The sequence below is a fragment of the Amblyraja radiata genome, chromosome 1 (assembly GCF_010909765.2).
Source record: "Amblyraja radiata isolate CabotCenter1 chromosome 1, sAmbRad1.1.pri, whole genome shotgun sequence".
In the NCBI taxonomy this organism is placed as follows: domain Eukaryota; kingdom Metazoa; phylum Chordata; class Chondrichthyes; order Rajiformes; family Rajidae; genus Amblyraja; species Amblyraja radiata.
In genome coordinates this window covers 56298250-56323458 of record NC_045956.1, presented here as the reverse complement: position 1 = coordinate 56323458, position 25209 = coordinate 56298250, and the positions used below count along the sequence as shown (strand labels likewise).

Here is a 25209-nt window from a genome sequence, read left to right as displayed (position 1 = left end):
CACTTTATGACTCTATAACTCTAAGATTGGCAGTTCTTCATGAGACTGAGCTTTGACCATAGCTTTGACCAAAAGCATGAGCTCTGATTTTCTTTCCACAGTCTTTCATCAGTGAGGGCTCTCAGTGCAGAAGTTGGGGCATTATGTTAAAGTTGTATAAAACATTGGTGAGGCTGCATTTGGAGTATTGTGTTCAGTTTTGATCACCCTGCTGTAGGAAGGGTACTGTTAAATGGAAAGTGTGCAGAGTAGTTTTACGAGGATGTTACTAGGTTATAGGGTTGGGCAAGGTAGGACCCTTATACCTTGGAGCACAGGAGGCTATGGGTTGATCTTATAGTGGTTATAAAATCATGAGGGGAATAGATGGGGTGAATATGCAGTCTTTTACCCAAGGTAGGGGAATCAAGAACTAGAGGATATGGCTTTAAGGTGAGAGGGAAAAGATTTAATGGGAACCTGAGTGGCAACGTATACACTCAGGGGGTGCTGGGAATATGAAATGAACTGCCAGAGGAGGTAGTTGAGGCAGATACTATATCAGCATTTAATAGATACATGGACATGGACATTGTTCCGAAAGGATTTGAATGATATGGTCGAAATGCCGGCAAATGGGACTAGCTTAGATGGGACATCTTGGTCGGCATGGACAAGTTGGGCCGAAGGGCCTGTTTCCGTGCTGTCTGACTATAACTTGTAACAGAATTTTCTGTTTTTAGTTCAATTAAAGAGCTAGCACAGGCATAGAAGGCCAAATAACCTCCTTCATGCCCTCCCAACTCTTATTTGGTGTTCCTAAATATACCTCAGTGCAAAGTTCAGTGATTATTTATTTTTCGTAAGTAGGATCCCCTGCTGTTATCAGACTACTGAACGGCCCTCTCATAAGCTAAAGGTGTAGTCACGATCTCATCCTACTCGTTGTGGCCTTTGCACTTTATTTTAATCTCGACTTTCTCTGCAGCTGTAAAACTGTACTCTGCACTCTGTTTCCTTTCACTTTGCACTTCCCTGATGTACTCATGTATGGTATGATTTGACGGGATAGAATGCAAAGCAAGTGTTATTGAGTCAAATACAGAGTGGAAACAGGCCCTGTGCCCACACTGACCAAGATGTCCCATCTACACTAGCTTTAGGCTTATATCCCTCTAAACCTGTCCTATCCACGTACCTGTCCAAATGTTTCTTAAACGGTGCGATACTACCTTTCTCAACTACCTCCTCCGGCAGCTTTTTCCATACGCCCACCATACTTTGTGTACAAAATGTTATCCCTCAGGTTCCCATTGAATCTTTCCCCCCTTAACTTATACCTATGTCCTCTGGTTCTTGATTCCCATACTCTGGGCGTCTACCCGATCTAAATGGGCTTGCCCCCTCCTACATTAAAAGTCTTCTCACCCACCACTCCACCTCCAGGTCCCTCAGATCGGCCGACTTGGGGCTGCTAAATATCCCGCGGTCTAGGCATAAGCTTAGGGGCGACCGCGCCTTTGCAGTTGCAGCTCCTAGACTGTGGAACAGCATCCCCCTTCCCATCTGAACTGCCCCCTCCATCAACTCCTTTAAGTCAAGACTAAAAACTTATCTATACTCCCAAGCCTTTCCTGACGTCCACTGAGCAAGGGCTATATGTATGTACTAGACCAAGTGCAGACCCGTTGGGTCAGTTCCCCCAACGTGCGGTTGTGGGGGGGGAGGCGGCATGCAGCGTCACACACACTAACTATCCCCCCCCGCACTCACGCTAATTACCCCCCTTGATATTATATTAATATTATTAATTTGCTCCTTTTACCCCAAAACCACCCTATCTACTGACGCATAGCCCCCAACTTGCAGTCACATCTAGAGAGGGAGGGGGGGGGGGTTAGAGAGTGAGGGCAGAGAGAGAAGGGGCAGAGACAGAGACACAGAGAGGGGCAAGAGGGATGGGGGGTGGAGAAGAGGGAGGGTGGATGAGGGGGGAAGGGAGGGGAGGAGAGTGAGGGGGAGAGGTGGGGAGCAGGGAGGGGGGAGGGAAGAGGGTAGGGGGTGTGGAGGGGAGGGTGGGGGAGGGGAGAGAGAGGAGGGAGAGAGGAGGAGGGGAGGGGGAGAGGTGGGGAGCAGGGAGGGTGGAGGGAAGGGGGTAGGGGTGTGTGGAGGGGAGGGGGGTTTAGGGGAGGGATGGTGGGGGAGGGGAGGAGGGGGGGAGAGAGGAGAGGGGGGGAGAGAGGAGAGGGGTGAGAGAGGAGAGGGGGAGAGAGAGGAGAAGGGAGAGGGGGGGAGAGGAGAGGGGGTAGAGAGGAGAGGAGGGAGGAGGGGGGAGAGAGGAGAGGGGGGTTGATGGGGAGAGAGAGGAGGGGAGAGAGACAGGGGGGGAGAGAGAGAGAAAGAGAGAGGGATGGGGAGAGAGAGGAGGGGAGAGAGAGAGAGAGAGGGTGCCTTTTTACTTCAACCCAAACAACCATTTGCAGGCAGTGCTTTTTTCTTCAAACTAACCATATTTTCCATTTTCAAACCACATTATGGGTACTCACAGCTGTTCAGTGTTATTCAGAGCTCTGATTGAGGCACACCACTTGCAGAGACTGATTGAGGCACACCACTTCCTGGTTTTATAGTCCCTCCCCCTCCCTCCAGCAGGGGCAGCAGAGAGAATGGGGAATTTTGTAAAAACATTAATATCTCTGTCATTTTTCATCGACGGGAAAAATCCTCGGCACACATGCGGCGGTGAGCGAGTTTGGCCACCTCTGAGTGAGGTGGCCAAAAATGACGGCCGCAGGTGGCGGCGTTCTCTCGGAAATCGCAGCACAGAAGGCCAAAAGCGGTCAAGAAGAGAGATTTAGTAATATAGATGTATGTAGTTTATGTTTGTTTATACTATTTTTATAACAAATGTAAAGCACTTTGGCCAACGAGAGTTGTTTTTTAAATGTGCTATATAAATAAATGTGACTTGACGACTTGATTCCTCTATTTTCTCTGTATGCTGGTACACGGGACAATGATAAGCCAATACCAATAATTAAATTTGTGGCAATAACCTTTATTTGGTGAATAGTTTAAATGCAAAGAGCCAATGCCGTGCAACTGGATCTCTTGCTATCTTATTGACAGGCCTCGGAGCTCATCCCTCGGTTCCTATGACGACGAGCGGGAGGAACTGACCCCAGCACAGATGACCCGGAGGATCCAGAATTTGAAGAAGAAAATCAGGAGGTTTGAGCAGAGATTCGAGGAAGAGAGGAGATATCGAGTAAGTCTGCCTCACGGCGCCAGAGACCCGGGTTCGATCCTGACCTCGGCTCATGATTGTATGGAGTTTGTACATTATCCCCGTGACCGTGTGGGTTTCCTCTGGGTGCTCAGGTTTCCTCTCGCATTGCAACGATGTGTGGATCGGTGGGTTAATTGGCCTCTGTAAAATTGCCCCAAGTATGCAGGGGAGTGGATGAATATAGAACTAGTGTGAACGGAAGATCGATGGTCGGTACGGACCCGGTGGGCCGAAGGGCCCGTTTCCATGCTGTATCTCTAAACTAAGTCATGTCAAAAGGGTGGCAGAGTAGTGCAGCTGATAGAGCTGCGTCCTCTCAGCACCGGCGACCCAGTTTGATCCTGACCTCGGGTGCGGTCTGTGTGGAGTTTGCACCTGTGACCTCGTGGGTTTCCTCCAGGTGCTCCATTTTCCTCCCACATCCCAAAGATGTGCGAGTTTGTAGGTAAATTGGCCTTTGTGAAATTATCCCCAGTGTGAAAGTGGGATCACATAGAACTAGTGTGGACGGGTGTAATCAGTGGGCCAAAGGGCCCGTTTCCATGCTGTATCTCGAAACAAGTCCTGTCAGAAGTCTGGAGAGAATGTGGAAGCTGTGTTAACTTTGGAGCCATGCAGCACGGAACCAGGCCCTTCAGCCCATCCCGTCCATGCCAACCATAGAGTGCCCTCTATACTAATCCTGTTCTCCAGCTGTTGGTCTGTCACCTTCCAAGGCCTACACTCCTTAGATCCTGTTATGACATGCAGCACATGTAATCAATGCACTGTTGACACGAATATAACATTGCTTCACCTCTTGCCCTATATCTTAGCAAGTGTGATAACCCACACCTGAGATTGTTTATTCGTTTACAAAATGCAGTCGGCATCTATTGTCCGTCCCTTGAGAAAGAGGTTGAACCACTGGTGAAGGTGCTGTTGCTCAGGGAGTTTCAGGATTTAGACTCGGTGATACACAGGAACAACATATCTCCAAGTCAGGACGGTGTGTGACTTGGAGGGCAACCCGCACAGAGGTGGTGTTCACATATGTCTGCCGCCCTTATTCGCAACTTTTCTATCCTAGAACTTCACAATTCACAACTCTTTATCTTTTTGGCACACGCCTGTTTTGTTTCCATCTCTGGCCTTTGTCCAACAATCTGCCTCTGTAGAAAACCCCTTGCCGATGTTCACTTACCAACACCGCACCTTGTCCTGCCCTCCTCTCTTCCAGCTTCCTTTCCGCCTCCACTGCAATCAGTCTGAATAAGGGTCCTGTCCGGAAAAACGTCACCTATCCATGTTTTCCAGCAATGCTGCCCTAACCCACTGAGTTACTCCAGCACTTTGTGTCTTTCTTTGGTATCTGCAGTTTCTTGTGTCTGAAGAACGATCCCAACCAAAAATTACACCTATCCATGTTCTCCAGAGATGCTGCCTGACTCGCTGAGTTACTCCAGCATTTTGTGTCTTTCTTTGATAATCCAGCATATGCAGTTCCTCACTTTACATTTTGTCTGCTGCCCTTGCTGTTTGAGGTGATGAAGGTTCACAGGTTTGGAGGTATTATCCTTGGTCAGTTACTGCAGTGCACTTCATAAATGCTTCACCCTGCAGCCACAGTGTAGAGGGAATAATAGTAGAAGAGGTAGACAGGATTGACCAACAATGGGCTTCTGTGTCGAGCCTTTGAATGAGTAGCATCAGATCGACCAGGTAAAGGGCATTACATCATGCTCCACACTAGCCTTGTAGTTGACAGAAAGATGTTCGGGATCAGGAGGGAAGGATAAAAGACAGGAAAGGCTGAAAAATACAAAAAATACAAACTCCTTTTGCCTTCCCAAGTTCAAGTGAGTTTATTGTCATATGTCATAGTAGGCATTGACTACAAAACAGATCAGTGTGTCCATATACCATAATATAAATATATACACACATGAATAAATAAACTGATAAAGTGCAAATTTGTAGATGGGCCCCCTGCATTTTCCAGCATCTTCTGTTGTTATTTAAAATTTCCAGCACCTGCAATATTTTGTTTTCTTCAGTCCTTGGTGCTTCAACCAAGATCAGCAGGTTCAGTGTGAGATGTCGGACCTGATGAGTACACAGGGCTTGATAAGCTGAAGCAGAAATCTGAAGATAAGTCGCAAACCAAAACGTCACCTCTCCATGGTCTCTCGAGATGATGCCTGGCCCGCTGGGTTACTCCAGCACTTTGTGGGTCTTTTCTTACCAAGCCAATCCCCTGGCTTTGTGTTTTGCTGCCGTTTCCCATTCGAACCCAGTACTGATGGAGATCTAGCTAACAGTATGGTGATATCTCTCTGATCCTGATGTTCCTACCAGCCTATCTCTAAAGCAGGATTTTGTTTCTCCATTAACTCCGCAGCCTTCGCACAGTGACAAAGCCTCAAACCCCGAAGTACTGAAATGGATGAACGAACTCGCCAAACTCCGCAAGCAATTGAAAGGTAATGTGGACTTCCAAAACTCTCTCCCTCAACCTCTCTCATTGAGTCACACAGCATGGAAACGCCCTTCAGCCCAACTTGCCCACGCCGACCAACATGTCCCACCTCCACTCGTTCCACCTGCCTGCAATTGGCCCCTATCCCTCTAAACCTGTGCCTGTCTACATGTTTCTTAAACGTTGTTATAGTACCTGCAAAACATTGCGATTGTACTTCTCTCGTCTCTCTTTCCCTCTGGAAATAGCAAGGAATGGGACTGGTGAGATCGCTCTTGACTGAGCAAGTATCGACTCAATGGGATCATTGGCCTCCCAATCCATGCTGACTCCAACATGTAGTGTTATTTGATTGAGTGAGATCCCTCCTTTTCCCTCCCCCTGCGACCCTGAGCTACAACAGAGATAAATCAGCTGATTATTTCTCCCAAGACCAAAGTTGTCCTAATTTCTCCATGTCATTGGTTTAGGTTAATTTAGAGATACAGCTTGGAAACGGGTTCTTCGGGTCACCGAGTCCACGTCAACCATTAATCACTCGTTCACATTAATTCTATGTTCTAATCAACCTACTAACCCGCACGTCTTTAGGATGTGGAAGGAAACCGGAGAGCCCAGAGGAAACCCACTTGATCACAGGTTCAAACGCCACATAAACAGCAGCTGAGGTCAAGATCAACCCCCAGGGCTGTGGCAATGTGAGGCAGCAGCTCTACCAACTGTGCCACCCACTGAGGCAGCAGCTCTCCCAGCTGTGCCACCCACTGAGGCAGCAGCTCTCCCAGCTGTGCCACGATGCCACTCACTGTGAGGCAGCAGTTCTACCAGCTGTTCCACCCACTGAGGCAGCAGCTCTCCCAGCTGTGCCACCCACTGAGGCAGCAGCTCTACCAGCTGTGCCACCCACTGAGGCAGCAGCTCTCCCAGCTGTGTCGCCGTGCCATCCACTGTGCTTGCTGCTCAGTTTGCTTCTTTCTCTTGCATTGTGCGTCTGCGGCAGACACGAAGCTGAAGGTGTCCGAGGAAGACGTCATCCCCCATGCGAGACAGCGCAGCAACACCTTGCCCAAGAGCTTTGGGTCGCAGCTGGAGCGGGGTCCCGAGAAGGAGCAGGACAAGAAGCCGGAAGCGACGGAGAAAGTGCAGAAGCCCTCGATGGAGACGACGCTCGACACCATCCTGAAAAAGCTGCAGGAGAAGCGGGCCGAGGTGAATCGACCGGAAGATATAAAGGTAACCATTGTGTGGTAACCAGCTCCACTCCGCCCCAGTCTCCGAGTGTAAGGCTGCAGTTCACTGTCTCCCTCCACGGACTTGCCTGTAAAACAGCCCAAGGAAGGTGCCTTCCTTCAGATTACACATTAAACTTCTCTCTTGGGTGGTCGTAAAACATCCACGGCTCTGCATCAATTCAAGAATTCATCCCCCTCACCCTGTCCAATACTTATCCCGTCACCAATACGTGGCAGTCTACCAGTTAAATAGAATGTAGCACTGTACAGCACAAAGACTGCACTGATTCCCTTACTCTGGGTAAAATACTTCATTTACCCTATCTATTCCCCTCACTATTTTGTACACCACCATAAGGTACATCCTCCTAAGGAATAGAGTCCTAGCCTGCTCAACCTCTCCCTATAGCTCAAGCCCTCAAGTCCTGACAACATCCTCGTAAATCTTCTCTGCACCCTTCCAGATTAAGAACCTCTTTCCTCTAACAAGATTGAACACAATACTCCAAATGCGGCCTCACTAATGTCTTGTACAACTGTAACCTTATCTCCCAACTTCTATACATGAACATAGAATGGTACAGCACAGGAACAATCCCGTCAGCCAACAATGTCCATTCTAAACATTGGGACGACAGATGGCACAATGGGCTAAGTGTTCGGCTGGCGACCGGAAGGTAGCCGGTTCGAATCCCGCTTGGAGTGCATACTGTCGTTGTGTCCTTGGGCAAGACACTTCACCCACCTTTGCCTGTGTGTGAATGTGTGTGAGTGATTGGTGGTGGTCGGAGGGGCCATAGGCGCAGATTGGCAGCCACGCTTCCATCAGTCTGCCCCAGGGCAGCTGTTGCTACAGAAGTAGCTTACCACCACCGAGTGTGACTGAGGAGTGAATGAATAATGCGATGTAAAGCGCCTTGAGTATTAGAAAGGCGCTATATAAATCCCATCCATCATTATTATTATTATAAACATGATGCCACGTTAAACTAATCTCTGCCTTCAGGTGATTCATATCGCTCCATTCCCTGCATATCCATGTGCCTATCCAGAACCTCTTAAATGCCACGATCGCATCTGTCTCCACCGCACCTGGCAACATCTTCCAGGCACCCACCAGTCTCCGTGGGGAAAAAAAGCTTGTCCCACAAATTTCCTTTCAACATTCTTCCTCTCACCTTAAAGCTGTGCCTCCAGTTTTTGACATTCCCCCCCCCCACCACCCCCCAAAATGTCCACATGCCTGTCTTCATTTTGTAAACTTCTGTTGGATTTTCCCTCAGCCTCGATGCTCCAGACCCTGTAAACCAGGCGGCATTCTGGTAAACCTCTTCTGCACCTTCTCCAAAGCCTCCACATCCTTCCTGCAATGACCTGTGTCTTTATCACTACCATTCTCCCATAGAAACAGCTGGCCAGTAATTGTAGAGCATTGCTGGCGTGTATTCACCAAGGTGTACGTCTCTCCCTGAACAGGACATGACACGAGATGAGATAGGTAACGAGAAGGTCGCCCTCCAGAAGGGGCTTCTGTACTACGAGAGCATCCACGGGAGGCCGGTAAGTGCTTTCCAAGCGTTACTTATAGCACGGAAATAGACCATGTGGCCCAATTAATCAACTCCCATGCTTATGGCCTCAGCGTTTCCTTCCAGGTCTTTTCTTGGAACTATTTCCTGACATTGTTAGAGTAATCGAGTCATATAGCATGGAAACAGGCCCTTCGGCCCAGCTTGTCCATGCCAACCAAGGTGCGCTGTCAACACCAGTCCCACTTGCCCATGTGTGACCGATATCCCTCTAAACCTTTTCTATCCAGGTACCTGTCCAAATGTCTTTTAAATGTTGCTGTAGTTCCTGCCCCAACTACCTCCTCTGGCAGAGCTCATTCCATATACCCACCACCTGCTGTGTGAAAAAGCTGCCCCTCTGATTGCGATGTGCCGATTTGCTGGAATTCTGGAAGTTTCAAAAGCATGTTGATTTTAATCTTTTGCAGGCAAACTTTGGTTAATTAAGTGATAAGGTCACGAGATAGTATTGATTTATTATTATAACATGTACCAAAATATAGTGAATAATCTTGTTTGCGTACTATGTAGTCAAATCATCCCATACAAGAATACAATCAAGGCATACACAAGTACAACTGGTAGTGCAAAGAGAAAAATACCAGAATATAGTGTCACAGCATTATAGTTTAGAGATACAATGTGGAAACTGGCCCCTCGGCTCACCGAGTCAGGCCGGCCAGTGATCCCCGTACACTAGCACTATCCTACACGCCAGGGACCATTTACAATTTTTACCAAAGCCAATTAACATACAAACTTGTAGCTCTTTGGAGTGTGGGAGAAAACCGGAGCACCGGGAGAAAGCGCATGCGGTCACCGGGAGAAGGTACAAACTCCATACAGATGGCACCCGTAGTTAGGATCAAACCCGGAACTCTGGCGCTGTAAGGTAGCAACTCTACCGCTGCACCACCATGCTGTTACATTTGCAGAAAAAGTGTAGATTTAAAAAAAGTGCAATGATCACAATGAAGTAGGTTGGGAAGTCGGGAATACACCCTTAGCTTATGAGAGCACCGTTCAGTGGTCTGATTACAGCTGGGACGAAGCTGTTCCTGAATCTAGTGGTTCGTGCTGTCAGGCTTTTGTATTGTCTGCCTTGAAGGAGAGGGGAGGAGAGGGAATGACCAGGGTGTGCATGGTTCTGCTCTATCCTGGCTGCTTTCCTGAGTTGGGGTTTATTGGGGGTGGGGAGGCTGGTTTGTGTGATAGACTAAGCAACATGCAGAACTCCCTGCAAACCCTTGCTGCCTTGGGCAGACCTGCTGCCAAACCATGCTGTGAAGCAACCCGATGGGAAGCTTTCTACGGTGCATCCGTGGAGGTTGTTAAGCGCTGGATGTCGAGCCCAGATTTAAGATGTGGGCCTTGAGGCGTGGCGGTGCTCTTGGAGCAGAAAGCTGACATCCCGACTTATTTGCAGGTGACAAAGGCGGAGAGACAGATAATGATGCCGCTTTACGACCGATACCGACTGGTGAAGCAGATTCTGTCGCGGGCAAGCACCATCCCCGTGATTGTAAGTAAGCGCGTGAGTGTAACAGGACATGGCACGGGTGGCGGGTATGGTGATTGGTCCCGGACCAGTGGATGGGGGTCTAACCTTGAGGCTAAAGCCCCCGGCACCTTGCTGGGCGAGGGGAAGGGACAGCAGGTGTGAGGCCTGGCCTCAGGAGTTGACTACAGTGGAGTCCTTGTCCATGCCAATGAGTCTAGGGGTAGACACAAAATGCTGGAGTAACACAGCGGGTCAGGCAGCAACTCTGAAGAAAAGGTTATCCTGAGGTCATCTGTTGCTGGCCCTGATTTGTTCTGGCCTTTTCTCGCCTCCAGTTTTGACCCCACCTCCACCTCTATCTTTCAGTCTGAAGAAGGGTTCCGATCTGAAAAGTCACCTATTCCTTTTCTCCAGAGATGCTGCCTGACCAGCTGAGTTACTTCAGCATTTTGTCCATCTTCGGTACAAATCAGCATCTGCAGTTCCTTCCTACACAATGTGTTTAGGAGCCTGTTTGTGTTTTTATTTTAATTGAAACTGCAACTACGAAATAAACTCAAGACTAGTTTGATGATCTAACAGGTTTTACCAATTAGTTTTGGCACAGTCACTGTGTTTTGGGTGTAACGTATTATGAGGCAGATGTTTTGATTTAGACTTCAGAGATACAGCGCGGAAACAGGCCCTTCGGCCCACCAAGTCCACGCTGACCAGTGGCCACCCTGTACGCTAGTATTATCCTACACAAGGGATAATCCACTTTTTTTTTACCAAAGCCAATTAGCCTGCAAACCTGTACGCCTTTGGAGCACCGAAGAAATCCCGGAGCACCCGGAGAAATCCCACTAGATCACAGGGAGAGCGTACAAATTCCTTAGACAGCACACATAGTCAGAATTGAACTCGGCTCGCTGTCGCTGTAAGGCAGCAACTCTACTGCTGCACTACCGCCCTGCCACTGGAACTCTGAAACAAAACATAAAATGCTGGCAAAATGTACAGGATGCCGGGCTGCTTCTGTGGAGAGAAAAACTGGTTGATAAGCTTGCAGCAGAACTGGATGATGTTGGAGACTGAATAGTTTAAAACCAATACACAGCCTGCGCACAACTGTGGTATTGCTGCCTCCCTGCACTCTTCCCCAGATCTGCTGCCTGTTGCTTTTCTGTGGTTAACCCTGGTGCCCTATACCATTGTCTCTTCTGCATTTAAGGGACAACATTGGCCTTTATTGCCAACGTTAAACGTTCAGATGCCAAGTGAATTGAATGTGTAGAGGCAGACAATACTCTCAAACATGTGTAGTGTTTAGGTTAGAGATGCAGCACAGAAATAGGCCCTTGGACCCAAGGAGTCCGTGCCGACCAGTGATCCCTGTACACTGACACCATCCTACACACGTGGACCAATTTACAATTATTACCAAAACCAATTAACCTACAAGCCTGTATGTCTTTGGAGTGTGGGAGGAAACCGGAGCACCCGGAAAAAAACCCATGCAGTCACGGAGAGAATGTCCAAACTCTGCACAGACAGCACTCGTAGTCAGGATTGAACCCGGGTCTCTGGTGCTGTGAGGCAACAACTCTACCGCTGCGCCACCATGCTGCCCCATGTGGCTAAAGATACATTTATTCCCTACCCTTCCGTGGTGTGCCTGATGTTTGCTTTAGTTATTTCCATATTACCTTGTTTCTTTATGATATAGAAGGGAACCACTCGGCCCATCGAGCTTATACTGGCTTATAATCCCATGGCCCTACTACCTTTTCCTGTAGTTTATTCTGCCCACATTCTCATCAACTTTGTGTAACTGTCTCCTGATCTTGTCACTCGCCTTTACACTAGTTGGCAATTAATCTGCCAACCCCAGACAGCTTTGGGTTGCGGTAGGAGACTGGAGCACCCGGGGGAGAACCACACCATCGCATGGAGAATGTGCAAACTCCACGCATGCAGCACCGGGGGTCACGATTAAACTAGGGTCAGTCACCGGAGCTGTGGGACCGCAGCTGCATCACTATTCACTCCTTCATCCTCCGTCTGTGCCACTTTCCTCCTCTCTACCATGAGGCAGTCCCGGTGAGGTCTCAGAGGTAGAAGCTACCTGTCTCTCCCGAGACTGCCCCGTCCGCACTATGCACGGTGCATTCAGCCGGTCGCCCTGTGATAAGCAAGCTGCAGTGGGGGACGGGACGCTAGGGGGTCTGCTGTTGGCCTGAACAAATATAACCTGCCTGTTAACACCCACCACAGGGTTCCCCTTCGAGCAACCGGCGAAGCCCTTTGCTGCAGCCAATAATCGAGGGCGAAACAGCTTCCTTCTTCGAGGATTTGAAGGTGAAACTCTCCCTCCCAACCTGCCCCGGATTGCTGACTAATCACTGATTTGCCCAGTTGCAATCCTGTTGATTTCCTTGATTGTTACCACGCTGAATGATTGTGTGTCCTGCCTGCCAGTAAATCCTGAGAATCATTAATAGCAACAAGCAGGCTCTAACCTGATCTGATTTTGTGATGGCTTCTTAATGACACCCTAATCAAAGTGCAGGCATGAAATCATGTTGATTTGGCGTTTCGTTAAAGGATGGTTTCAACTAAAATTAGACGGAAAAGGTTGTTAGCTCCAACAAGCGCCCATTCCCTCGCCATCCTTATGCCTAGAAACTTATCTCTGGTGGTCATGCTAAACGCACGTCATTACAGCAGTATATTCTGCTTGAGATATTGGTTCCATTGAAGCATATTTGGCTCGAGGACTGCCCAATAAATTTCTAGGCATTTATGTTTTCATAATAATTGGCACGATTCATAATACTAGCCTCTATGATGTCAAGCTATTATTGCTGGCATATGTCTAAACCTTTGGTTCTTTCAATTAATATCAATACTTGCTCATGGACAGTGACCTGGCTACAAGTGCTGTTGGCCAAAACAGGAGACCAGTCCTAAGGTGAGATCATCCAGGCACTACAGGACTTATAGGACATTTCAATGCACCAGTGACATACATTTCATGAAATGGAGCATCATTGATTCTCATGTTTGGCCACTCATCACTATCTTAGTCATACAGCATGGCACACCGAGTCCGCGCCGACCATCGATCACCCTTTCACACAAGTTCTATGGTTATCCCACTTTCGCATCCACTCGCTACACGTTAGTGACAATTGCGATGCGGGTGGAAGCCAGAGCACCCGGAGGAAACCCCCACACAGTCACAGGGACAATGTGCAAACTCCACACAGGCAGCAGCCGAGGTCAGGATTGAACCCGGGTCTCTGGCGCTGTGAATGGGCAGCTGGACCAACTGCACCACTGTGCCGCCATTCTCTAGCGCTCCACAGCATATTTCAAAAGATTTTTTATTTCATAGCACAAAAAAAAAAAATAAATGTTTCTTACTTGGAAAAGAATAATTCAACACATTGATTAAACATCAGAGCCTTTGGAGAACAAATGGAGAAACCATGGGTCATTAAACCTAGGCATTGCATTCCAGTAACTCGCCACTCTCTGTAAAAAAAAAAAAAAAACCTCACCCCAAACATCTCCTTTAAACTTACCCCCTCTGACCTTAACCTATGCCCTCTAGTCCTTGACATTTGCACCCTGGGGAAAAAAGGTCCTGAATGATCCACCCGATCTATTGCTATATTTGTGCAGCCAGTATTTACCCTTCTTCCCAGTCAGAAGATGCTTCCACTCGCGAGTCATGGTTCCATGGTGCTTTATTGTCATGTGTGCAACGGTGTGTCTGATGTTCAGAGTGATAAGAGCCCATTCAAAGCCATAACATCTATCAACATTTTAATCTAACCAAAGGAAATATTTATGGGATAATCACTATTAAGCCTTGAACTCTAAGCAGACAGTGCAGAGAGCCATGGACTCCAGTTAGGTAGATAGGAAACAGTCTTGGCATCGTCATTGTAGGCCCAAGAGCCTGTTCTTGAGCTAAACTGTTCTATGCTCTGTTCTATGTTCAGCTGATGTTGAGCCGTAGAAGATCATGACCCAAATCCCAATGTCACACAAGGTGATGCAGACCCATAGAAATCTCACTTAATCCACCACCGGCTCCATATACTGTAGTAGGGATCTGAACCATGTTTGCTTTGATGGAAACTTGGGGCACGATTATCACCCGACTTCTGGCTGGTTTTACCATGCATTAATAGATGTTACAAATGAAATGCAGTGGAGAATTCTGTGGCATCTGACAATTCAACCAATTTGCACACAGGTAGGTGTAAAGTGGCCTTGTTATCTTCTGATTTTTGTCGCTGTGTAAGAACTGCACTGATTGTTAATTTTTGATTTTGCGGCATTATTCCAACCTTGATATTGGAGATTGTTCATATTCCAAGAGCCTAATCAATTAGTAATTTTTGGTGGGTGGGGGGGTATATCATTAATGTTTGAGTCACCTGTGCACGAGTGTTGGTTGCATGACTCTGTGCATGCAGTGATAACACCTGCATGGTGTGCAATTGGCCAGGGAACGTTTGCCGTGGTTATCGACAGTCTACAAAGCTGATCTGCGGGCATCACAACGACTATCTGGAGATCACTGCTCTAGCCCCATGTTAGTTCTTAACGTTGGCGAGGCCGCACGTGGAGCACTGTCAAAAGACACAAAGTGCTGGAGTAACTCCGCGGCTCAGGCAGCATCTAGTTCATAAGTTCTAGGAACAGAATTAGACCATTTGGCCCATCAAATCTACTCCTCAATTCAATCGTGGTTGATGTATCTTTCCCTCTCAATTCCATTCTCCTGCCTTTTCCCCACAAACCCTGATACCCGTACTAATCTTTCTGGAGAACATGCATAGGTGATGTTTCGGGACAGAATCGCGATTCCCCCTCCCCCCCCCCCCCCCCCACACATCACCTGTGTTCACCTATTACCTGGCACGCTCTGTCCTGCCCCTCCTCTCTCCCAGATACGGGTTTACAAAATATTTTCAGATTGATTTCCGGATCTCAACCCAAAACTGGCAACTAGGTGTGAGTCCATGTGCGGCACTGGGGAAAGGGGAGAAAGGAGGGGGCGGGGATTGAGGAGGGAAGTTACCTAAAATTGGAGAATTCAATGTTCACACCAGTGGGTTGTAAGCTACCCAAGCGGACTATGAGGTGCTCTTCCTCCAATTTGCGGTGGCCTCATTCTGGCAATGGAGGAGACAGGCCCATATGGGAATGGGAATTAAAATGGTTAACGACTGGGAGATCCTGTAAGCCTTATGCCCTGTCCCACTTAGGAAACCTGAACGGAAACCTCTGGAGACTTTGCGCCCCACCCAAGGTTTCCGTGCGGTTCCCGGAAGTTGCAGGTGGTTGCCGGAGGTTGCAGGTGGTTGCCGGAGGTTGTCGGTGGAAGCAGGCAGGGAGACAGACAAAAACCTCCAGGAACCGCACGGAAACCTTGGGTGGGGCGCAAAGTCTCCAGAGATTTCCATTCAGGTTTCCTAAGTGGGACAGGGGCATTAGTGTTCGCAAGTTAGGCCGAGCACAAGTGTTCGGCGAAACGGTCGCCGAGTCTACCCTTGGACAATGCTTGAACAAAATGTAACCAAGTTAAACACAGTGAGCATTACAGTGGGTGCCGACACTCTTGGCGTGTCCCATGGCAAGGTTGTCAATGTGTACTTTGTTGCTTTGAGTCTGTTGGAGCCAAGACGTAAAGAATTGTCCTTACATTGCGAGTGTTTGGAATACTCTGTCTCAAAGAGGATTGGAGGTTTGGAGACGGGTGGATTGAACGTTTGTGAACGCTGAACAAATCGGGGGAATGTGGGAACCCAGTGGGAAAGTGGATCGGCACGGGAATATCCGTGTTGTTGAGGTTCGAGGGGTTGATTGACTTCTGCTCATCTCAGGCAAGAGTACCATTGTAACCTCACCGATCCTGCCAGTCATCCCACATAGCATTAACCCCCTTCCCCTGGTGGGGTTTTTTTGTGTTGTATTCTTCTGCTTCACGGGGTTTCTCTTTCAGAGCACTCTTCACCTCACTGGCCTTGTCCCTGTCACTGTCGTGGGTCATGGAAGACCTTTGTCATGGTGCCAGGCCCTTCAGCCCAACTCGCCTATTCCAAGATTCCCCATCTGAGTAGTTCTATTTGCCCGCATATAGGCCTTATCCTCTAAACCTTTCCTATCCATTAACCTATTCAACTGTTATTCAACCTAAACATTGTTATTGTACCTGCCTCTACTACCTCCTCTGACAGTGTGCTCCAAATACCCACCCCTCTCTGAGTGAAAAAGTTGCCCCTCTGGTTCCTATTAAATCTTTCCCTTCTCACCGTAATCCTATGTCGACTGGTTCTTGATTCCCCTACCCTGGGTAAATGAGTCTGTGCATTCATCTTATTAATTCCCCTCATGATATTATACATCTCTATAAGATCACACCTTAGCCTCCTGCACTCCAAGGAATAAAGTCCCAGATTGCCCGACTCTCCCTGTAGCTTAAACCCTCGAGTCCCAGCAACACCCTCATAAATCTCTGCACTTTTTATGACATCTTTCCTTTGCCAGGGGGACCAAAACTGAACACAGTCCTCTCGCAACAGTCTGAAGAAGGGTTTCGACCCGAAACGTTGCCTATTTCCTTCGCTCCATAGATGCTGCCTCACCCGCTGAGTTTCTCCAACATTTGTTTCTACCTCTAGCAACGGTACTGTTGTACTGTCACCAATGTCTCGTGCAACTGCAACATGACATCCCAACTCCTATGCTCAATACCCTGACTGATAAAGGCCAATGTACTGAAAGTGTTCTTGACCACCCTAGCATGGATAGGTATGTGCGATTTTGATGCTTTAGCCATTACAGAAACCTGGCTAAGAGAGGGATAGGATTGGCAGCTTAATATCCCAGGATGTCACAGGTAGATAGGATGGTAAGGTATGTGTAATTATCCAGCCATCTTCTCTGCATTCACTTGGGCCCAGGTTCAGCCTTTGGTCTCGGTCCCTTGAGCCCAGCTGGCACTCACTGCCCAGGAGCGTGGGTGACATACAGCAGTGAAGGTCTGTAGGGGAGCTCGCGGTTTTGCTGAGGAGGCCGGCGTGTGCTTCCAGACGCAATGTCCCACGGACCCCGGTGGGGCGGGCTTCCTTGCTGTGCTAACCTTGCGGCGATGTGCTTCTGCCATTCAGGAGGAGGAAGACGGCACCGAAGGCGACGGCAACCCCAAAATGGACTTCACGGTGACGGCAAAGCCGGGCTTCACCATCCGCAGCTTCCTGGACCAGCTGGACGACAGCGCGGATGGCTTCACGTCACCGGTGGACGAGAAGGCACCGACTCGATCCAGCCTCGACCTACGGCTCTCAAACCTGCACTCTGCCTCCATGTGAGTACAACGACATGGATCGGGGGGGGTGACCTACACGGAGTGTTGGATCATTTTCTCTGGAACGCCAGAGGCTGAGGGGAGACCCGATAGACGTACATAAAGTTATGGACAATAGGTGCAGGAGTAGGCCTTTGGGCCTTTCGAGCCAGCACCGCCATTCAATGTGATCATGGCTGATCATCCCCAATCAGTACCCCGTTCCTGCCTTCTCCCCATATCCCCTGACTCCGCAATCTTTAAGAGCCCTATCTAGCTCTCTCTTGAAAGTATCCAGAGAACCGCCTCCACCGCCCTCTGAGGCAGAGAATTCCACAGACTCACAACTCTCTGTGTGAAAAAGTGTTTCCTCAACTCCGTTCTAAATGGCTTACCCCTTATTCTTAAACTGTGGCCCCTGGTTCTGGCCTCCGCAGCATCGATAGGGTAGACAGTCAGAACCTTTTTCCTCATGGTGGAAATGTCAAAGACTAGGGGGCATTGCTTTGAGGCAAGTATAGAGGTTGGGTGTATAGAAGTTGGGAGTTGTACAAGACATTGGTGAGGCCACATTTAAAATATTGTGTTCAGTGTTCGGCACCATGTTATAGGAAAGATGTTGTCAAGCTGGAAAGGGTTCGGGGAAGATTTACCAAGATGTTGCCAGGATTCGCGGTCCAGAGCTATAAGAGAGAGATTGAGCAGGCCAGGGCTTTATTCCTTGGAGCGCAGGAGGATGTGGGGTGATGTTATAGAGGTGTACAAAATCATGAGAGTCTTTCACCCAGAGCCGGGGAATTGAGAACCAGAGGACATAGGTTTAAGGTCGGGGGGCGGGGGAGGGGGATGTAATGGGAACCTCAGGGGTAACCTTTTCGCACAAAGCGAGTGCTGGATGTATGGAACGAGCTGCCAGAGGAGGTTGTGGAGGCATATACTATCGCAATGTTTAAGAAATATTTAGACAGGTACATGGATAGGCTAGGTTTAGAGGGATATGGGCCAAATGCAGGCAGGTAGGACTAGTGTAGATGTGGCATGCTGGTCGGTGTGGGCAAGTTGGGCCAAAGGGCCTGTTTCCACACTGTATGACTCTATGTGAGAGGGACAGAGTTTAGAGGAGATGTGCCAACCCATGTTCCGATCTAAAAGTCTCTTAACCGCCACAATCGTCTCTGCTTCTACCACTACCCTTGGCAGCACGTTCCAGGCAACCAGTACCCTCTACAAGATTTTACACGTGGGGGGCTGATGGAGGCAAATATGGTAGTGGCATTTAAGAGGCTTTTAGATAGACACATGACCATGCAGATAGTGGGGGGGGTACGGACCAGGTGCTGGCAGAGGAGTCACAGAGTCAGACAGCATGGAAACAGGCTTTTCGGCCCAACCTGCCCACGCTGACCAACATGCCCCATCTGCACTAGTCCCACACGCACACATTTGGCACATATCCCTCGAACCCTACACTATCCATGGACCTGTCCAAATGTTTTTTAAATGTAATGATGGTACCTGCATCAACTACCTCCTCTGGCAGCTTGTTCCATACACCCACCACCCGTTCTGTTCATGCTGGAAGAATTCCCTAATTAAACAAGAAAGAGAAAACGTGGAGCTTCTTTCCGGGAGAACTTTGATTGCTAAAGCTTTCCGAGGTATTCTTTGAAATATTTTTAAAACGCCATTGAATGATGGCAAACTAAACCCCATCAATGGAAAATCAGTGGCTTTGCGATCATCATTCCAGCTGCCATTTCTTGTCAAATCCACCCTTATCTTCCGCTGAGATAGCACTGACTGCGGGCTTTGGTTGCACTCTGAGCACACGACTCGAGCTTCCGCACCTGTTCTCTACTTTCTGAACTCTCTTTGACATTGTTTACCCCAAGTCGGAGAGCCCTCCAGAGATTTGAGCACAAAACTCTCAGCTGATTTTCCAATTGCGTCTCCCTGTGGTAAAGTTGCAGCCCTTTCAACGCAAACGCAGCGTTTCTGGACTGACATTTCAACCTGTTTTTTTGCAGGCCTGAACTCCTGGAGCAGTTGCAAGAGGCAAGAGCTGACAAAAAGCGTCTTCGCAAAACCCTGAGAGACTTCGAAGACACTTTCTTTCAGGAAAACGGAAGGTTGGCTAACTTTTCACTCGAAACTTTTAGGCGAATGAAATTTACTGGATAGCAGTTGATGGTTAACACATAGAACATAGCACAGGAAGGCCCCTTCCGCCCACAATGTTTTTTGTGCCGAACATGATGCCAAGTTAAACTGATCTTATCTGCCTGTTCATGATCCATATCCCTCTATTCCCTGCACTTTTGCGTGCCTGCCCAAAAGCCTCTTAAACACCACTATTGTACCTGCCTTCACCACCATCCCTGGCAATGTGTTCCAGGTCCCCACCACTCTCTGTGCAAAATACTTGCCCTGCACATGTCCATTAAACTTTCCCCTCTCACCTTCCCCTTACAGATATGCCCTCTCGTTTTGAACATTTCCACCTTGGGGGGGAAAAAGGATCTGACCACCCTCTCTATGCCTCTCCTAATTTTATACACTTCTCTCGTCTCCCCTGAGCCTCCGACGTTCCAGAGAAAACAATCCGAGACTTTCTACTCTCTCCCTGTAGCTGAAACCATCTAATCCAGTCAGCATTCTGGTAAACTTGAGTCTGAAGAAGGGTCTCGACCCGAAACGTCACCTGTTCCTTCGCTCCATAGATGCTGCTGCACCCGGTGTGTTTCTCCAGCATTTTTATCTACCTTTAACCTTTCAGTTTAGTTTAGTTTATTATTGTCACAAGGTTCAGTGAAAAGCTTTTGTTGCTTTTGTTCAGTCAAAGAAAAGATAATACATGATTGCAATCAAGCCACCCACAGCATACAGATAAAGGTTAAATGGTGCAAAGTTTATTGCAAGACAAGCCCGGTTAAAGATGGTTCAAATCCTTTTTCTCGGATCAGACCACAACTAAATGTTCAGATATGAATTTTAGGCGCCATTCATTTCTGTGTTTCAGAAATAGACTAAGACCAAAACAATGTGGATGAATTTATGTTCATTGAACAGAATGCTTAATGAATACGTGGGAGTTCTCCAGATTTGGTGCAACAGAAACAATAAATGTATTAGGTCTCTGGGGCATCTTAGATGTTGTCAGATGCAAGTGTAGCATGTAATGGCAGGGGTGTATGAGATCACCCAGTATTGCACTTGCCTGATCAACTCCAACCCACCTCAGTGCTGCTGGTGTGAGTTTGTTTTGTTTGAATTAGCTGCAGGCGGTACAGTGACGCAGTGGTAGAGCTGCTGCCTTACAGCGCCAGAGACCCGGGTTTGATCTTGACTACGGGTGCTGTCTGTACAGAGTTTGTACGTTCTCCCTGTGACCGCGTGGGTTTGCTCCGGGTGCTCCAGTTTCCTCCCACATTCCAAAAACGTGCAGATTTGTCGGTTAATCGCCCTCTGTAAATTACGCCTAGTGTGGGATAGAATTAGTGTACGGGTGATTGCTGGTTGGTGGGACCTGGGGCCGTAGGACCTGTTTCCACGCTGTATCTCTTTCTTTTTTTTTAAACACTTTTTGTGTCGAGACTGGAGAGGTTGGGTGTGATTTTCCTGGAGTAGGTTGAGAGGGAACATGATTGAGGGATATAAAATTATGAGCGGCATCGGGAAGATAGACTGCAGGAACATTTCCCTATCAAAACTAGTTGAAACTAGAGGATATAGATTCAGAATAAAGAGATTTAGGGACGATGTGAAGGGGGCTTTTTTTAGCGGTGAATGGTATGTGGAATGCACTGCCTGCGAATGGTGGAAGTGGAGACACCAACACCATTTAGGAAATGTCTAGATCTACATTTGAATCGATTCACATGGTGGTGCAGTGATAGAGTTACTGCCTTACAGCGCCAGAGACCTGGGTACGATCCTGACCACGGGTGCTGTCTGCACAAAGTTTGTACGTTCTCCCTGTGACCGCGTGGGTTTTCTCCGGGTGCTGCGGTTTCCTCCCACGTTCCAAAGACGCACCAGTTTGTAGGTTAATTGGTTTCGGTAAAAATTGTAAAACTGTCCCTGGTGTATAGGATGACATTTTAAAACTGTCCCTAGTGTATAGGATAGGATAGTGTAGGGGGTGATCACAAGTTGGTGCAACTCAGTGAGCCGAAGAGCATGTTTGCTCACTGTATCTCTAGAGTCTAACAAAAAGACTAAAGTCTAAAACATTAGCCATAGAAGGCTACTAAACAATGACTGGAGGATAGGATTAATACAGATGGGTTAGTGTGGACATGGCGGGCTGAATGGCCTGTTACACATACCATGACTAATTTGCTTTCAGAACAATGGCCACAAAGTCCCCGTGAGTGCGAGTGTGATGGGCAATGTACAAATGTACATTGTTTTTTTACCTTTAGCATGAAAATGGAAGAGATGGGGATGGCTAGAATTACAAAATGTAAAATTCAATACCTGTGCGCTGACAATACTCTTTTGTTTCGGGTAGAAGTGTGCAGAAGGAGGATCGAACCCCCATGGCCGAGGAATATGGTGAATACAAGCACGTCAAGGCCAAACTGAGGCTACTGGAGGTGCTCATCAGCAAGCAAGACCCCTCAAAGGTCATATGAATGTGCAAGGACACCAGGGCAACTCTTCATTGCCTCTGTCATCACTTAGCGGAAGGTCCTACCGGGATGAGGAGGTGATGTGCTGGATTCTCCCTGGGTTTCTCCAGAGGCAGATGACCAGAGACGGCAAGATAGCCACACAGGAGGAACTGCCACACAACCACCACCTGTGCTTCGAAGGAGGGCTTTTTTTCCTGAAGGAACCCATCTCAACTTCATCCCTCTTGGAGTGATGGTGGGGAAGAGATGGCGAGGCGGGGTGAAGGAAAAAAAGACAATCCCTCCCCCCCCCACCCTCCCCAACCACCGATTGCCTTCTCCATTGCAACTCTGTGATCCCAGAATGAATTCCGACCTCCACATGATCACCGTGGACTGTGCCTGCGCTTGGAGGTCAAGAAAGGTCATCCGGTTGGCCACTCAGATTGGGCGTGGCCTGTGTGAAGACTGACACAGGAACCCAGGAGGCTGGGTCACAACCCAACTTTAAAAAGCATGAAAGAATTACATGCAACTGCAGGAACTGAACGACTCAAGAGATTATTATTGTACTGAATTTATCGGCAGCATTTAAAAACATCTCCATTAAACGGGGACTTTTTTTTCTTGCTCTGCGGGATGTTTTAATAATACTTACCAAAAAGACAATCGATGGAATGAATAGTAGACTGCGTCCCGATTTGTGTGTGCGACTTTTTATTGTTGGAAGAAAACGGCAGCAGAGTTGCGTGCTCTTTAGATGCCGACTGATCTTGTAAGCTTGTCGAATTATTAGAACGAAACGCCAAGGTTTGGGTGGAGACAGGAGATGCAGATTTTCGGAAGAATTATACATTTTGAAGGTCGAGGGCTTTATGTTATTAGCCCACCTTTTAGCTGCAGTTTGCTGGCGAAAGCAGGAATAATTGTGTGATCTAGCTTTATAACCCTTTACCTGCACAGTGGAAAATCCACCTCATTGCTGATTCATCTGAAAGTATAACATTTTTCTCAGCATTATTGGAGTTTCTGTCTAAATATGCTTGGTTAGGAGCAAAACTAATTTTTGAGACCATAGCCACAGCTCTGGTGATATTTTACTAACACACTAATCCTTCCAAAGGATAGGTAAAGACATGTCCATGTCTCATGGACATCAGCCTTTCTAACCAAGAGGTGCCTCGTCTCCTCCCTATGTTACCACTGGAAGCTGGAAGCTGTCCACCTTCCACACTTATCAGTAACCACAGCTCTGCAAAGAGGGCAGCTAATGTTGCATAACATTGCCTAACAAGAGCTGACTACTTTTTCGAGAGTGAAGAGTGAAGGAGAGCATGGTTCTTGGTGAACAGTATCATTTAGGGACCTGTATCCATCGTCTCCAGTAATTCTGCTTTTTGTAATGTATACATTCTGTGTTTGTAACGTCACATCCACTACACGAGGAGGTAGGGATTTGATCGTGATCACTGAATTGGAGACGCAGAGTGCCACACTTAGTCACTTTGGCTTTTGCCAAGGATAATAGACGATATTGACTTCCATCCCAGGACACTAGCAACCAACCTGGGCAGATGGAAAGACCAAGGAGAATACCAGGAAGCCCCAGTCTGAGAATATAAAGTTTAACAGGGTAGTTGTAGGAAGGTGAGTGAAACCAAATCTTTTCCCCAGGGCAGAAATGTCAAAAACTGGAGGTCATAGCTTTAAGGTAAGAGGGGCAAAGGAAAGGAGATATTTGGGGTAAGTTTGTGCACAAGGGTTGTGGGTGCCTAGAATGTGCTGTCGGGGTTGGTGTTGGTATTGGAGGCAGATTCGATTGTAACATTTAAGAGGCTTTTAGATGGGCATGTGGATATGCAGGAAATGGAGGGATATGGATCATGTACAGGAAGAAGAGATTAGTTTATCTTGGCATCGTATTCGGTACAAACATTATGTTCCTCTACTGCATTGTTGCACGTTCAAACACTAATGTGTTGAATCAGTACTCTGTTCACAGGGATTGAGGAAAGGGGTCAGCTCAGCCTTTCCTTGCCAAAATGACCAAGATGCAGCAGCAATGCCCTTGATCCTAAATGCTAATAAATCCCCATATAATCGACATTGTGTCACACCCCACTCCACCCAATCACACATTAACCTTCCCATTCAAGCGATGATCACAATATACGTTTGTGCGTAAACATCTTAGCAGGTTTTCAGATGTTAATTGTGTCATGTAACTGAAAGTTGTTGCTTTTACAATGTACCTTCAGAAGGGAGATGAGGAAGAATTTCTTCAGCCGGAGAGTGGAGATTCCTTGGAATTCATCGCCACAGATGTGGCTGTGGCGGTCAAGTCATTGGGTGGAGACTGACAGCTTCTTGGTTAGTAATGGCATCATAGGTTACAGGGAGAAGGCGGGAGAATGCGGTTGAGAGGGAAAGATGGATCAGCCATGGCAGAGTAGACACGATGGGCCAATCGCAACAAAAGCTTTTCACTGTACCTCGGTACACGTGACAATAAACAAAACTAAACTGAACAGCCTAATTCTGCTCCTCTGACTTATGAGCTTACACACGAACACACATTAATGCTCATTATCCCAGGTTTACTAAGACGTTACTAACATAATGAAAGTGCTGCAGTCAGAGAGATTGTACCTGCAGATCCTTTTAACCCCATCCTCTGACTCCACTTGGCCTTGTCCTCATTGAACTCCATCAAATTCCTCATCGGAAGCCCAGTTACATCCAAAAATCCCTGCTGTTTTCGACCTATTGATATTGTAGCTTTGTGTGATGAGCTGGGATGGTTCAGACAGTGTCAACAAAGGGCTGGGGTTCCAATCTAACAAATCCCTAAAAGTAATAAATTGTGCAAAATCTCTGGAACATCTGGATGAAGTTTCTCTTTCTGGTTTTGCTTACCCTTGGAAAAATCCATCTGCGTCTTTATTGAATTGGTAGAAAGAGGACTGTCGGACCATTCCTTGGAGCGCAGGAGGCTAAGGGGTGATCTTATAGAGGTCTATAAAATCATAAGGGGAATAGATAAGGTGAATGCACAGAGTCTTTTGCCCAGGATAGGGGAATCAATAATCAGTGTGCATCGGTTTAAGGTGCAAGGGGAAAGATGTAAAAGGAACCTGAGGAGCAACCTTTTCACTCAGTGGCCGGTGGGTATATGGAATAAGCTGTTGGGAGGCATAACAATAACAATGTTTAAA

General features: G+C 47.7%; 1 protein-coding gene across 2 annotated transcripts in view; it reads left to right on the top strand.

Moving 5' to 3' along the window:
- fam13a (family with sequence similarity 13 member A) overlaps positions 1–24872 on the top strand; it is a 207912-nt gene extending 183040 nt beyond the window's left edge. Inside the window, exons 16-24 of one of the 2 annotated variants that reach the window (XM_033022299.1) lie at positions 3109–3247; positions 5649–5730; positions 6727–6959; positions 8435–8518; positions 9956–10051; positions 12287–12370; positions 17203–17399; positions 19406–19507; positions 21892–24872. In XM_033022299.1, the coding sequence (XP_032878190.1) occupies positions 3109–3247; positions 5649–5730; positions 6727–6959; positions 8435–8518; positions 9956–10051; positions 12287–12370; positions 17203–17399; positions 19406–19507; positions 21892–22015 (1141 nt within the window). In that variant the 3' untranslated portion in view covers positions 22016–24872. The remainder of the gene's footprint in view (positions 1–3108; positions 3248–5648; positions 5731–6726; positions 6960–8434; positions 8519–9955; positions 10052–12286; positions 12371–17202; positions 17400–19405; positions 19508–21891) is intronic. The other variant, XM_033022305.1, reaches the window with a different exon arrangement.
- The last annotated feature ends 337 nt before the right edge of the window (positions 24873–25209 follow it).